Below are 15,309 nucleotides of genomic sequence, written 5' to 3'. Positions count from 1 at the left end.
GTGTGCAGGTGTGCGTCATATGAGAGGCCCCGCCTTACATCTTCCGCCACAGATTTGGGGAAATTGGTCCGTGCGCAAAGCATTGTGGGGATTTTAAGACCGCGGAGTCTACTCATGTGCAGCCTCGATATTTCTCCAAACGGAGTACGCCGGGCTCGGTAGATTTCCAAGTATGCTGGAGATTGGAACAGTACTTCGGCGGCACTCGATGACGTAGTATGCTTGAAATAGTGGCTCTGAAGCAGCTTTACTCGCGATTGAGAAACACCCAATGTGTTGGAGCGCTAGCCAATAGTGTTACATAGTGATGTCACTATATTACAGAAGTAAACAAGAGTCCAATGGAGGCGTTTCAGGCAGGGGGGGGGGGCGGTGTGGGAGAGAAACTCCCTCTTGAGGGAACTTTGGGATTTTAGCTTTTGCAGAGCATTTACATGCGCACAAACCTATAACACACTACAGGAAAGGCAAAAACACAAACAAAATAGATTCTCTTTTAACAGAAAAAAGACAATGGATTATACGTTTGTTATTTTAATCAACAGAAAACATTTTAAATGGCAATGTAGTAGTATGGCGTAGAACTGATAATGTTGTCATGTCAAACGAATCCCTGCTGCTTGTAATGCATGCTGTAAAAACACCAGAGGCATCTCATCTCATTCACCAGATAAGTTGAACTAAACCATGAAAGTAAACAAATGTAACACGTATGCACAGTACACTTTGGCAGCTGAAGGATTTGAACCAACAAATTCAAACACACTAAAGTATCACACTGTTGCGCCTTTTATGCGACCTGAAGCTGATCAGTAGCGTGTGGTTTGTTTCTTCCTGCTTTAAAAGACTTATTAAGCACTTAGTGTTTATTAGACAGGTGCATGCTTTAAATGCTGTAAGTAGTTTCAAAGCCGGCTTGTTTCTCTTTTTATATTATTTGGCTTAATTGGTTTCCATAAATAAAAAATAGAAGTTAAATAATTCCTGCATCAACACATCTCAATCACAAACTACATCACTCACTAATCTGTCCTAATCTCCTCCTGATTATTCTTCAGTTAAGGTCACTGAGAAAAAGGCATTTTCAGTTAAATCAGCCATTCACCCTAACAATAAGCATTATTAATCACCCAACCAATGACTGCAGGTATTCACCCTTTAAGTCACTGGTGGTCAAACGTAAGACAAAAAGTCCTCTCAAATCTCATTTGTGACCCTTTTTGCACTTGGAGTTCACGTCGCTCTTGGTCTTCTGCAGGCGGTTGAAGATCTCTTTGAACAGCGCCTTGTACTCGGGGGTGTTCTGGCTGAGGCGTTTGTCCACCTGCTCCACCTGCCGGCTGATCCCCTCCAGGGCCTCCGGGGTGGAGGGGGTTTGAGGCGGCGTGAGCATGGCGGCGACAGCCCCTGATGTGGACGGCCCGGCGCTCACCATGCTGTAGTCCTTCATGGAGGGGTCTCTGGACACGGGCCTGGAGGTCTGCACCCCCGCGTGGCACAGGCTCTCCTCATGGCGCCGGCACTTCCCCAGCAGCTCCTCGTACTTCTCCAGCAGCGCGTGGTACTGCTCGTCCACCTCGCGCAGGATGGACATGCCGCGTTTCCGCACGCCGTTAGCATGTGTGGCGTAGCTGCCCTGCCTCCTGCCCGAAGCGTCCCGGGCGGAGATGGCGTTCAGAGCCGTGTCGCTGCAGCTCTTCCTCACCGGGCCCCCCTGCTGCCCCGAGCCCCCTGCCTCTCCCCCGCCCCCCTCCTCCTGCCCCACGCCCTCGTCCGGGGTGTCTGTCTCGGGGCCGTTGCTGAGCAGCGTCTCCAGGCTGTCCTCCATCCCTCCAATCAGACACACCCTGGACTTCCGGAGCTGCTGCATCTCCTGCAGCTCCGCCTCCAGCTCCTGGATCCTCAGCTGGCAGCCCTCCGCTCCCAGGAGCCGCTGCTCCAGACGCTCGAACTCCTGCAGCACGGAGGCACACTCCCGCTCCGTGCCCTCCCGCTGGGACCGCTCTGCAGAGACAGCTGAGCGTAGGGAGGACACGATGTCTCTGAGTCTCTCGTTCTCCTCGTCCAGCGGCCGGCTCTCCGCCAGGTCCACACTGCCCGGGTTGGCCAGCAGGAAACCATCCTCATACCTGAGAAGAAGTGTTGACGTTTTTACAATAATACTCCACAAGTGCACAATCATACATTTGTTCTAGTTGTTAAGAATTATTTAAAGACCACATAAACCCAAATTAAACAATCACATACTAATGGGTGTTCGCATAACTTTTAAAAGAAAATGTGTCCTGTTTCTTCTTCTGAAACAGTATGGAGCTCAAATGCTTTTTCTCTTGCGGGTTTACCACAAGGTGAGTTCCTTTTTTTATTTCCTGCTTTTTTACACATACTCTCTCCAGTACAGGTTAGCTCTGAGTGTTAGCGATGCCTGCTAATGTAAACACAGACCATATTACGTCCAAAACACGTCGGGCATTGTTTCTGATGTGGGTGTAAAGCCAGCCCACATTTCCAATATGACATATCGGTAGCAAATCTGGATCAGCTCCGTTGTGCCCCCGTTTTTAGAGACGTGGGTACGGAGGAAAAGAGAGAGGGTTTTGTTTTCTGACACTTTGTAAGTTCCCTGACACACCGGGGACACATTTATGTATAAAAGACATCAAAAAGTTTAGCATGATAGGAGACCTTTAAGTGCATCAAATCATCTCGATTCCACAAGTCAGAAACTTCAGAGACAACTGTTACTGCCACTCTGCAGTCAGTTACTGAAAATTAATATAATGTTACTTTTTTATTTGATGGAGAGTCACATTTCAAGTAAATATGTTACGATTGTGTCACATGACTGTATAATAAACTGTAATAGTCTTGTGAGTAAATCATCCCATCATCAGTCTGATAATTACTGGAGAATGACTTTGCTCAAACCACCGGGTTTCCTGCAGAATTAACTTTTATATCTGTGTTTCATGCAGCAAGTATTTGCAGCATACTTGTAACATGTATCTGTTTGAATAAAGTGTAGGGCCTTTTCGTTGATGCATACTGTCCAATAGAAAAGAAACCCAGTGCAGTGAGTGACCTTGGCGCAGTGCAGAGCTCCTTGAGGCAGGGGAAGGAGTGCACAGTCTTGCGGCGCTCCTTCTTCTCTCTGCGGACCCTCAGCTCTTCCAGGGTCCGCAGCTCCTCCACCCGAGTGGTCAGGCTCTCCACCTGACCGTGCAGCATCTCCATGGTGCCCGTCAACCTGCAAACACACACATGTTTGTTTAGTGCTTGTTATCATAATCAAGGTGACTTAATAATGTCTCTCTCTCTGAGCATAGCGTTCTCCTAAAGCTGCAGTGACTTGTTACCACATAGAGAATGTGAAGGAGCTTGTTCAGAGAGAACAGAGGCAGCCATTGAAGTCTTTAGCATTGAGACCACTAATGTGATTTGTAAAGAACTTCCATCCCAGATTATGATTATGAAATTGCTAAGGATAGCAAAAATGTAAATCCTCTTTAGTTGCTCTAGTAGAGGAGGCCTGTAAACACACACTTGGTGTTCCTTCAGCAAACATGGAGCAGTGTTTACTACAACGTTTTATGATGTATTTTCAATTAGCAATATATCAATGTTATAATGATATCCTGATATGAGACCAAATATGTTCCTACATTTCCTTTTCCTGGTTTATAGGATGCATTACAGTGAAGTGATGACATATAATTAATTTTTGTAATTCAGTAATTTTCTCCAAACTACTGGTGATTATCAAAAATCTCATTGTGGACATATTTTATGAAAGCACCCATAATGAGCCCTACAATATCTTGGCACTATCGATATTGAGGTATTTGGTAAAACACATTGAGATATTTGTTATAATCCATATTGCCCAGCTTTAATATTAATGTCCAAGCCTTCAGTTGGTTAATGCTTGTTTGGCTTCAAAACGTCCCTTTAAAAGCCCGTTATGTGATGATGACGAGGGTGATATGTGACATGGCTCTTGTTCCGAACATGTTTTTGTAGGGCTGTGCGATTATGGCAAAAATCATAATCACGATTATTTGGGTCAATAATTGATATCACGATTATTAAATACAATTATTCATTGACTTTGAAAAAATCAATTTATTGAACTTTAAAACAAATACAAATAATAATTTGAACAGTATCTTTTTAACTGTTGATTACCCTGAACGTATAATTCAACTGAAAAACCAATACAAAAATAAATAAAATAAATGATACATTTAAATAAATAATATCAAAATAATAAATACCAATAAACAAGATCAACAAATATTTTGGAGCGCACTTCCCCAAGCTACTAAACATATATAAATACAAATAAATGAGACCAAAATTAATGAGATCAAATATGTTGCAGTGCACTGTCACAACCTAGCAAAGTAAAATAATTGTTTTTTTCGATTATGTTGTTTTCGTAATTGTGGCAGGCCAAAATCGTAATTGCAATTAAAATACGATTAATTGCACAGCCCTATGTTTTTGTATACTGTGTGTTCTCACCTGTCTATTTTCTGATGCGAGGTCTTGCTCTCCAGCACCAGCTTCTCGTTGGTGATCTCCAGCTCTCTGGCCGTCACATCCAGCTGTTCGTACACCTTGGCGTGCTGCTCGTTCATCTCCCGTAGCGTTTCCAGCTGCTTCGACAGGTACTGCAAGGAGGCAAGGTCAAAAGTAACAGATTCATTACTAAATTCATCTTTAGTAGTTCAACACACATGTAAATAAAAAATCAACTCAAATTTGAACTATAAAATATGTCTACATCTTGAGTCAGCTGTAACACATGACCAATATGTGACCAAAAATGCATAAAAACTAGTGACCAGTGAAGTTTAAATGTTAAGAATATTTTATGACATTTATTGTGATATTCTATACTACTACTTTTTTATATTTGTTCTGGCATGACTTTTTAATGATATTTATTGTGAAATACTATACTATGACGTTTTATTCAATTTATTATGTCATACTATACTATGGTTTTTTATGATTGCCTCACAATATACAGTGCATCCGGAAAGTATTCATACCCTTTCACTTTTTCCACAGCAACTTATGTTACAGCCATATTTCAAAATTGATTAAATTCATTTGCTTTCTCAACATTCTAGACACAATACCCCATAATGACAAAGTGAAAAAAGTTTTAAAATAACTTTTGCAAATTGATAAAAAATAAAAAACTCAAATATCAAATGTGCAAAAGTATTCACACCCTTAACTCAATACGTTGTTGAAGCACCTTTGGCAGCAATTACAGCCTCAAGTCTTCTTGAGTATGATGCTACAAGCTTGGCACACCTATCTTTGGGTAGTTTCTCCCATTGTTCTTTGCAGATTGTCTCAAGCTCCATCAGGTTGGATGGGGAGCGTCGGTGCACAGCCATTTTCAGATCTCTCCAGAGATATTCAATCGGGTTCGAGTCTGGGCTCTGACTGGGCCACTCAAGGACATCCACAGACTTGTCCCGAAACCACTCCTTTGTTATCGTGGCTGTGTGCTTAGGGTCGTTGTCCTGTTGAAAGGTGAACCTTCTCCCCAGTCTGAGGTCCAGAGCACTCTGGAGCAGGTTTTCATCAAGGATCTCCCTGTACATTGCTGCATTCATCTTTCCCTTGATCCTGACTAGTCTCCCAGTTCCTGCCGCTGAAAAACATCCCCACAGCATGATGCTGCCACCACCATGCTTCACTGTAGGGATGGTATTGGCCAGGTCTGGTTTCCTCCAGACATGATGCTTGGCATTCAGGCCAAAGAGATCCATTTTGGTTTCATCAGACCAGACAATTTGGTTTCTCATGGTCTGAGAGTACTCTAGGTGCTCCATGGGGGCTTTCATGTGCCTTTTACTGAGGAGTGGCTTCCTTCTGGCCATAAAAGCCTGATTGGTGGAGTGCTGCAGAGATGGTTGTCCTTCTGGAAGGTTCTCCCATCTCCACAGAGGAACACTGGAGCTCTGTCAGAGTGACCATCGGGTTCTTGGTCACCTCTCTGACTAAGGTCCTTCTCCCCCGATGTTCAGTTTGGTTTGGGCGGCCAGCTTTAGGAAGAGCCGTGGTGGTTTCAAACATCTTCCATTTGCAAATGATGGAGACCACTGTGCTCGTTGGGACCTTCAATGCTGCAGACATTTTTCTGTACCCTTCCCCAGATCTGTGCCTTGATACAATCCCGTCTCTGAGGTCTACAGACAATTCCTTGGACCTCATGACTTGGTTTGTGCTCTGATGTGCACTGTCAACTGTGGGACCTCATATAGACAGGTGTGTTATTTTCCAAGTCATGTCCAATCTATTTAATTTACCACAGGTGGACTCCAATCAAGTTATAGAAACATTTCAAGGATGATCAGTGGAAACGGGATGCACTTGAGCTCAATTTCCAGTGTCAAAGCAAAGGGTGTGAATATTTACATGTGATATTTCATTTGATTATTTTTAACACGTTTGCAAAAAAATCTTTAAAAACGTTTTCACTTTGTCATTATGGGGTATTATGTGTGGAATATTGAGAAACAAAATGAATTCAATCCATTTTGAAATAAGGCTGTAACATAACAAAATGTGAACAAAGTGAAGGGGTATGAATACTTTCCAGATGCACTGTACTATGACATAATCATGACATTTACTACGACATACTATACATACTATGACATTTTTTATTTTTAGGGACATAAATTACATTCTTCAGCTTCCACAGTTATGTACTGTGTCTACATGAGTACACTCATCCTCAGCCAGGCTTCTGACTAATAATGAGTCGAGTCTTTGATGAGACGACAGAATCAGCCATTAATCTTTCATGTCCACAGAACAAACACTCCTGGTGCTCCTTGATTTATCTTTTTTCTTTCAAGTTATCCCTGCTTCACACTAATTATCTGCAACACACTCCCAGAGTAACAATATGTAGGACACACTCACCTCTATCTCCTGCACTTGATCATCGTTGTTGATGTACATCTGCTGCAGGGCGTCCTCCAGCTCCTTGTTGCGTTCCAGGAGGGTTTTACCGAGCTCGGCTGCCAAGTGCAGGTCTGACAGGGGGCGAGAAGGAAACACAGACACAAACAGGAGGAAGGGGTGAGAGAGGGGCATCTGAGTTCACTGGCAAACACTTTTTCAAGGGATTTCAAGAGAAGCACTCACTGCAGCTGAGGTGCTCATTAAAAAGTGGTGATTGAAGTATTCAGATTGGTTACTTAAAGGTGGGGTAGGTAAGTTTGAGAAACCGGCTCGAGATACACTTTTTGTTATATTCCATGGAATGCTCTTAACATCCCGATAGCAATGAATATCTTAAGTGCTTTGACAAAAAATCCATAAAAAAATGTCATCTGTGGAAGCCGTAATACTGTAAAAAGTACGACCAATCATTTTAGAATAACTGGATGGCCTACCTGCCTGTCAGCCTTCCATCTGTGCACAAACTTATCTCGTGCCCTCATTGGTCATGTGCGCGTTCGTGTGTGTTGGAGGAGGGGCTCTGTAAGGAAGTGGCAGATTTTCTCCGGTTGTGTATTTTCAAATTCTAGCGATCTCGAGCCGGTTTCTCAAACTTACCTACCCTACCTTTAAGTAAAAGTACAACTACATTAATGTGATTAAAGGATTTGCATTCAAAATCTCACTAAAATATTGAAGGTAAAAGAACCCATTCTGCAGGAAAATGACCTCTGTTTGCTTCATCTGATTATATATGGTATGACTATATAAGATTGATAATACTGTTGCACCAAGTAGCATTGTACTGTTATAAACAAACAGTTTATGTGTTTTGATACACAAAGTGTTCAAGGAATTTCTTTCTTATCTTTTTGTTATATATTGGATAGGTTTTGCCTCCTTTAACCTCAAACCATTATTCATCTGTAATGTAACTAAAGCTGTCAGATAATAGTGGAGTCAAAATACATTATTTCTCTGTATGTAGTGAAGTTGAAGAATAAAGTAGCATAACATAGAAGTACACAAGCAAAGAACTACTAGCTAAATAATTTACTTAAAGTGGACCTATCATGCTATATTATAATAATATAGTGTAGGACCATACCTATATAAGGCATATTTATACTTTTCTTTTTTCAAAATACCAAACAGATCATGCATTTTAGCCATGCCTCATTTCGCTCAATTTGCACTTTTTTTAGCCCTGTTTTTGCAAGGGCAGATTCAGTGAGAACAGCACCATCTACAGGCCTGGCATATGTACTACAGCGTCTCCAGCGCTTTCGAACGGCAATGGCCGTGGCTGTCTCCTCCTGATTGGTGGAGTTGGCCCAATAGCCGTAGCGCCACCGTCCTGACGTCAGGACAGTGTTCAAATCTGGATCAGTTTTTATCAGATCCGTTGCAGCCCCTTTTTTAGAGATTTGGGTATGGAGGAAAATAGAGAGGGTTGTGTTTTCTGACACTTGGTGAGTTCCCTGGAACACCGGGGACACATATTCATGTATACAAGACGTACAAAAGTGCATTTTGCATGATAGGTCCCCTTTAAGTACAGTACTTTCATTATTGTCCATTCACCAACATTAAGCATTTCCACCCTACACGAACAGGCTACCTCATTTCGGAAATTACTTTAAAATACCAAACATAACATCCTGTTTTTGATTAAATCCCTTAAGTGTTCTAAACCCGGATGTTCAGTCTTTTTTCTCTCGAGATGCTGACGTGAAAGCTTTTCTACTAACAACACACTTCCATCATTAATTAAAGACACAACCAGCCTTAAGTTATAATCATCCAAGCACCATATTAAAACAAAACGATGAACATGGCACATCCTAATGATCCTGTACTCATCTGCTCACTGAAACACAGCAGACGCCAGCCTAACAGTCGCTGTTATTTTTACAACACAGCTTGCAGCATACATTATTCATCTTGTCTGGTGAGAAGAAGCCTAGCTGGAATGGGGAGGAGGAGGAGAAGGAGGAGGAGGAGGAGAATCCTGCTGGCTCTGCAGAACAACACAGCAGTGGAGGAGTGGAGAGACGGGAGGACACAGAGACAGCCATTGACACCATTACTGGATATGGAGGAAGGGTTTGACCACCAGAGTGCTGGGCGTCAGCTGGCTCGGCGAGTAATGGATTACATGTAACAAGATGAAAAAACCACAAATCTTCCAATCTTCATTATGGCTTTTATATTTAAAATAATGCTTTCACTGGGTGGGAAATAGTGCTGCTTTTATGTTCATTTTCAGGATCATATTTGTATGTTGTGTCTCTACTGTGACATGTTTACATGCTTGAATGTTCAAAAAGCTCTTTACTTTTCTCATACTGCCTGTGCTCTGAAACACCCTGATCCCAGTCTGCTCTGATTGGTTAGCTGGTCGGCTCTGTTGTGATTGGTCCACCTCTAAGAGATGTCCTGACCCTTAGTCTATCATATCAAATGTGTAACCCTAACCAATAAAAGCACACGTGGGATTTAGTCTGTAGTCTTAGCAGACCATTTACATGCACAAAAACCTATCAAATCAAATCAAATCCAGTTTTATTTATATAGCACATTTTAAAAACGATTTTTGGTAAAGCCAAAGTGCTGTACATGCAATAAAAACACTACAGGAAAGGAAAACTCCCAAAAACACTTTAGACAAAAATACTGTGTAGTGCTTTTAATTTGTAAACCTTACTATGACATAGGCCTAGCCGATAAACTTTAGAATCATTAGGCCTGTATATCAGGAAACTAGTAACGTAATACATTTTTTTAAGTAACCTTCAGAAGCCTGGGCGTGAGCAATGACAGGGAGAGATTAGATACTGCTACTGTATGCACGTGTAAATGTTTTATATAACATACTTAACAAGCATCATTAGCTCACAGCCAATGATGATACATTTGTCTCCAGTGCTGTCGAGGGAGACAGGGACAGGCTGTGACTTCCTGTTTCAAAAAACGCAGTCTTTATAACAAAACACTGGTCTGAGCTGCAGAGTGATAATGAGAGGAGAGTGTGTGTGAGGAGAGTGTGTGTGAGGAGAGAGCACAGCATCACCCCCCGGGTTCAGCTCAGTCACTGCACTGTTTCTGCCTCTGAGGGCCGACACGTGCCAAGTCTTAGTTATGTAATGTCAGAATCGTGCGCACAGCTGAGAGGAGGCTGAGCTGAGGAAATAACACCAGACAGCTAAAGAAACAAAAGGCTGTCACATGATAAAGAAAGCTAGAGCTGCACCGATTGGTCGACTAATTGATAAGTTGATTGTCATAAAATAATTAGCTGCCATCTTTGTGATTGTTTGGTCTTTTCATCTAAAATGAGTTTGCTATTAAAACAAAAAAAAGACATTCAATCGATTTTTGCAGAGACATTAGAGGTGATGGGAGATCATTGAATAGTCGATTGACAGAAAAATCGTCTCCTGTTTTTATAATTGATTATTTTGGTGGTTTTTGGTGCAAAAATGGCAGATAATTTGGTTTTCAGCCCCTAAATATGGAGATTTCCTGATTTTCACAATTGTATTTTACAATAAACTAAATATCTTTGGGTTTTTTTTTAATGACAAAACAAGATATTAAAAAGGCCTCCCATTGACTTTGAGAAACTAGTATGGATCTTTCACTCATTTCTGACATTCAGACCAAACGATTAATCACGAGAATAATCCCTAGAATAATCAATAATGAAGATAATCTCTAGCTGCATCCCTACATGGCTTCCATCCCTGACTGTCCTCACGTTGGATCACATGCTCCTCAGCCGACACAAACATGACATCACCCGTCCGCCATCTGCACATACTCTCTTCATATGTTTGTCAAAATGAACGCAGAGGTCAACAAATCTCAGAGCTGGCAGGCGAGCAGTTGCATAACAGCAGCATTTCTGGGGCAAAAATCCTGCCTGATGGTGAGCTCATGCAGGATGACGTTAGGCCGAAGCCTCCAATTTGACCCTGAAGCTGAAATCTCTGATCTAAGGAGGTCTAGTCTGGGGCTCCCTAATCAGATCAGCCGGGCGGGGGGGGGGGGGGCTTAATGGCTTCGAGCTGCGGGGCTGAGATGAGACACACACAGCGGCAAAATCCAACTGCGTCTCTTCTCTCTCGGACTACGATGATGAGACATAAAGCTGCTTTAGTTCTCTGGGTCAGCAGGTAATCAGGGGAGGGGTCGATGCAGCAGGACACACACACTGGAGAGATGCACTGCTGATGAAAGTGCATCCGGTTAAGTCATTACTGAGAGGGATGATAGCACTGCATCAGGCAAACACTCCTGATGGATTGCATTATCTTTCGGTAGCATTTAGGGTCGCAGCATGACTGCAGCAGGACTGTGACAAAGCTCCAAGATAACTGTATCTCCTTATAGTTACAGAAAATAGACCAGGTGTTACATTGCTAAAAATGTGGAATTACTAGCATGTTACACACCATCAGAACATAGTGAAACAAGTCCGGGGTGAACACATAACTAATTATTGTATTATTATGTCCTTTATAGTTCAAATAATGCTTTCACTGGGTAGACATTGAAATAGGTAAGTGTCACAAACAAATCATTGCTGAGTTTTTTCTGTATTTTTCCATAAATAATGCCAGATCATCACATCCCTCTTTGTCAGCCAGTCTTAGAACCCAGCATAGTGGATACAAAATGTTAGATGGATTTTTTTTAAAAAGGCAAAGCTAGGAGGACAGGAGTGGGATTTGAGATGTGACCCTGCAAGAATGGAGATGAAACAGAGACAGCATCACTCAGCCAGACAGCAGGACTATTCTGGGAAACATCGTTGACAAGATCATAGTAATTGGCGGAGGTGGAGAGCAGAGAGACACAGAGACAGACAGAGACACTGCTTTACAGTTTTCATAGTGCGTGCATTGGCGCATGACATTTATTTTACAGTAGATGCAACCCCCCCCCCACACTTTATCATTTTTACATCTCTTTACTACAATCTGTAATATGATATCTGTGCAATATAAACTTGATTGTTCACTACTGTTATCTGGCTGCTATCACTACTTTTAAAATACTGTTACTGTACTTATTATTGTCTACCTGGATAGGTACTTTTTGAAAGTAGTATGTGTAATTTATATCTGTAATATTGTATGCATGCCTATTTATTCATATTTTGCCCCTTTACTTTTTCTGTAACAATGTAAATGTCCCCTCTGTGGGACTCATACAGATTCAATGGCTTTATTGTCATAGCACAGTATACAGTGAAGATATGGCAAATGTATAATTTGTATAATAATAATAAAAACGAAATAAATACTAGTAATCCAAATTAAAAGACCAACTTAAAAGGAATCGTCGCTAGTAAAATTGGAAAATGAATAATAGAAGTAAAAAATAAAAAAAGAGATCCCAAAAGACGGCCGGTGACTGTGCATTGTGACATCCCCCCACTGGAGCCTAATAAAGGGGGAGTGATGGGAGTGATGGGAGAGATGCTCACCTTGCTCCAGGTCCCTCTGGTCGTACCACGGCTCCTCTTCCTCCGTCACAAACTCCTCCATCCTGCCTGCACGGAGCATCGATGTTCATCAACTTCTTCTTCTTCCTCCTCCTCTTCTTCACCGGCGATGTGATGATCTGCTAATTCAGACTCGCCCGGAAGTGACAACAAACAGCGGCGCAGTGAAAGCCTTCAAGACAAATGAAGACTCAAAATCCCGGCAGCGCACCTGCTCCTTGAACCGTTTGCAGATATGAAATAAAAAAACACGTGACGTAGCTGTTCATACATGATATAAAAATGTGTGTGTGCACCAGCTGGTGGATACACACACTTTGTCCTCACAGTGTTTCTTCTGTGTCTCCTCAGTGTGTGTGTGTGATGTGAGACGCAGGTTGGCAGCTCAGTGGCTGAAGCTGCTGCTGCGTTCAAGTGCTGTCGGAAATGCTGCCTCGGATGTGGGCACATTAACACCATCGCTGCCTTTTTGGAAGTTGTTCTGCGTACAAATATTTGACTAAGGTGTGACTACATAGTGACTAATTATAGGTGTGGTTTATTGACTTTATATTTAAATCTTGAGCTCCCAAATTATTGAATCATTGCTTCAAATATAAACTTGTTTTTTTGTTGTTTTTATTCTTTGGTTCGGTTTTGCCACTCCTTCTTTTGACCGGAATTATTTTTAATTGTCTTCCGCTATTTAAAAAAACAAAACAATGTAACCTTATGTTACTATTTTTTTGTTTTATTCTCATGTATTTTATATAAATTAACGCTTTGCCCTCGTTTAAACACGTGCTATACAAATTAAGTAATAACTATGATCATTATTATTGTCATTATTACTATGATATATCCAACATATTTATTTAATATGATAGTATTATAACATCCTATACATTGTAATGCTCTCAAGTTAATTGTACATCAGTAGGCTACAATACAAAGAAAGTCAGTATAAAATTAAAATAAAAGAGTAATATTATTCCTAGGCTCTCAAAAGCTTGTTTCACCTGGTTGTTTCAAATTAAAATAATTTTCTTTACCACAAAGTCAATTATTAAAATTGCCACAGAGACAGTCCCGTCTCTGTGGCAATTTTAATAATTGACTTTGTGGTAAAGAAAATTATTTTAATTTAATTATAACTTCATTATAAACACTTTGAGATGGTTATCTAGGAGCATGTTTATTTCCTAGCTTAACACTGGCCATCCTTTGTCACTCATTACATTTATTCAATCGTTTCACCATTAACAATCCTTCTCTTTCATTGTCTAAAACGCACCAAAAGCAAAGTCCTAAGTAACAAGAGGCACCTGAAGGCAGCACCACAAGGGCTGACGTCATAGTCTATTTAACAGCGTCCCCGGCACGGACCTCTCCTCCTCCCCCCAGCCCTCCAATAAGTTTAATTGTCCAATTGAAGACATTTGTGTTGGAAATAAAGACTCAGTCAGGGTGTCACTCAGAGGTTAGTCCTGTTCAGCATACAGTTTATTGTAAACATGTAGGAGCACAGACTGACTGTTCACTGCACAGCCAGGCCTCTGTCCATCACTGCTTCCTGTCCTCTTCCTGACTGTGGAGACAGAAACTGTGGCCTCTCAAAGCCTGACATACAGACAGGCACTATAACCAAGGAACATTTCCCTTATCGGGTTAACCCTAAACAACATAACTACAACGAAAATGCCCAAATAATCCTCTCACTTTAAGACACAACCACATTTAAAACAACTTCTGGTTTGTCTTTGAATCAAGAAAATAAAAACACAACGGGACACTTTCACCGCATGTCCATTCACAATGCAAGTCCTCGTATGTAGCAGCAGGAATAATAATATTAGGCCCCCCAACACAGAACAATCTGCTCTTTTTCAAATATAAAAACAAAACAGAAATCCAGTGTTTTTGTACGTTTTGTACCAAATGACTTCCAAGTATGCATTTGCAATATCCACAAGGTGTTTCTTTGGATAAATCCACCACTTCCGTCTACACTGAAATATGTCAACATCTATTTTTTGAATTGTCACGTCTTCTTTACTTACATGGTCCCCAGAGGACGAACCGTAATACCTCTGTTGATATCCTGATATTTGTATCCAGCACCAACAGGTCAACATTTGATCTGTTTGTAATGTTTTAAGTGTTAGGTAGCAAACGCTTGTTGCTGTGTAGAGCATCGCAGAGCTGCTAGCATGGCTGTATTCATTTGTATGTCTTGTTTATACCAAGAGCCCTTTGGTTTGAATCCATTTCAGGTAAGTATGAACTTGCAGAGACATAACAAATGTTTTGCGATATAATAATAATAATAATAATAAGACTTGAGTGCAGTAACGTAGAAGTGTCATATTGTGGTTAAACATACAAAGGACAATGGCTGCCTATAGAACATTAATTATGACATTCTTTGCACACAAAACATGTAAAGTTTACACACTTTTCAGGCTGAAACATAAACAAAATTCATCATATCCGTGTGCACACAGTACAACACTGCTCTACAGTCACGTTAGTGCTTTATTATCGACATAAACCCGACTAAGCAGTAGTGTAGCAGTAAATTAAACTTTTTTTCCGCAGGCATTCAGGATGTGGCTGAGTTCGCTGGGACGAGAGAAGCTTAGGCACTGAAAAAGAGGAAGGGCTTGACCCTTAAAAAAAAATGTCATTTCCACTTCCCATCATTCCTGGTTCTCTGTGGTTTTACAGCCGCGCCCTCAGGTGCGTCCAGTCCGCCTCGCTCTTACAGTGGTGCACTTTGATGAAGAACTTATTGATGAGAGTTTTGGCTTCGGCTTTAACTGCAGACACAGAGAGGAGTTTAA

The 15,309-nt window shown here is 41.4% G+C and overlaps 2 protein-coding genes across 2 annotated transcripts in view; both read right to left on the bottom strand.

Moving 5' to 3' along the window:
- Nucleotides 1-518: 518 nt before the first annotated feature.
- On the bottom strand, nt 519-12,838 carry cdr2l (cerebellar degeneration-related protein 2-like). The gene is made up of 5 exons (XM_034143036.1): nt 12,470-12,838; nt 6,955-7,067; nt 4,525-4,673; nt 3,083-3,247; nt 519-2,129 (listed from the first exon to the last, which is right to left on the bottom strand). Exons 1-5 carry the CDS (start codon nt 12,546-12,548, stop codon nt 1,205-1,207), a joined length of 1,431 nt encoding a protein of 476 aa, XP_033998927.1. The 5' UTR covers nt 12,549-12,838; the 3' UTR covers nt 519-1,204.
- A 1,113-nt stretch (nt 12,839-13,951) lies between these two features.
- The window catches only part of recql5 (RecQ helicase-like 5), a 30,279-nt gene continuing 28,921 nt past the window's right edge, over nt 13,952-15,309 (bottom strand). Inside the window, exon 23 of the mRNA XM_034143431.1 lies at nt 13,952-15,285. Within this exon, the coding sequence (XP_033999322.1) occupies nt 15,188-15,285 (98 nt within the window). The 3' untranslated portion in view covers nt 13,952-15,187. The remainder of the gene's footprint in view (nt 15,286-15,309) is intronic.

This window comes from Trematomus bernacchii, unplaced genomic scaffold (assembly GCF_902827165.1).
Source record: "Trematomus bernacchii unplaced genomic scaffold, fTreBer1.1, whole genome shotgun sequence".
Taxonomy (NCBI): domain Eukaryota; kingdom Metazoa; phylum Chordata; class Actinopteri; order Perciformes; family Nototheniidae; genus Trematomus; species Trematomus bernacchii.
Note: the sequence above shows the minus strand (reverse complement) of the source record. Positions and strands in the feature narration are given on the sequence as shown.

Coding starts and splice junctions, on each gene's coding strand:
- cdr2l (XM_034143036.1), bottom strand. CDS start 12,548: ATGCTCCGTGCAGGCAGGATGGAGGAGTTTGTGACGGAGGAAGAGGAG. Junction 4,674..6,954: donor ATCAAGTGCAGGAGATAGAG/GTGAGTGTGTCC, acceptor GCCTCCTTGCAG/TACCTGTCGAAGCAGCTGGA. Junction 3,248..4,524: donor TCGCATCAGAAAATAGACAG/GTGAGAACACAC, acceptor GTGTGTTTGCAG/GTTGACGGGCACCATGGAGA.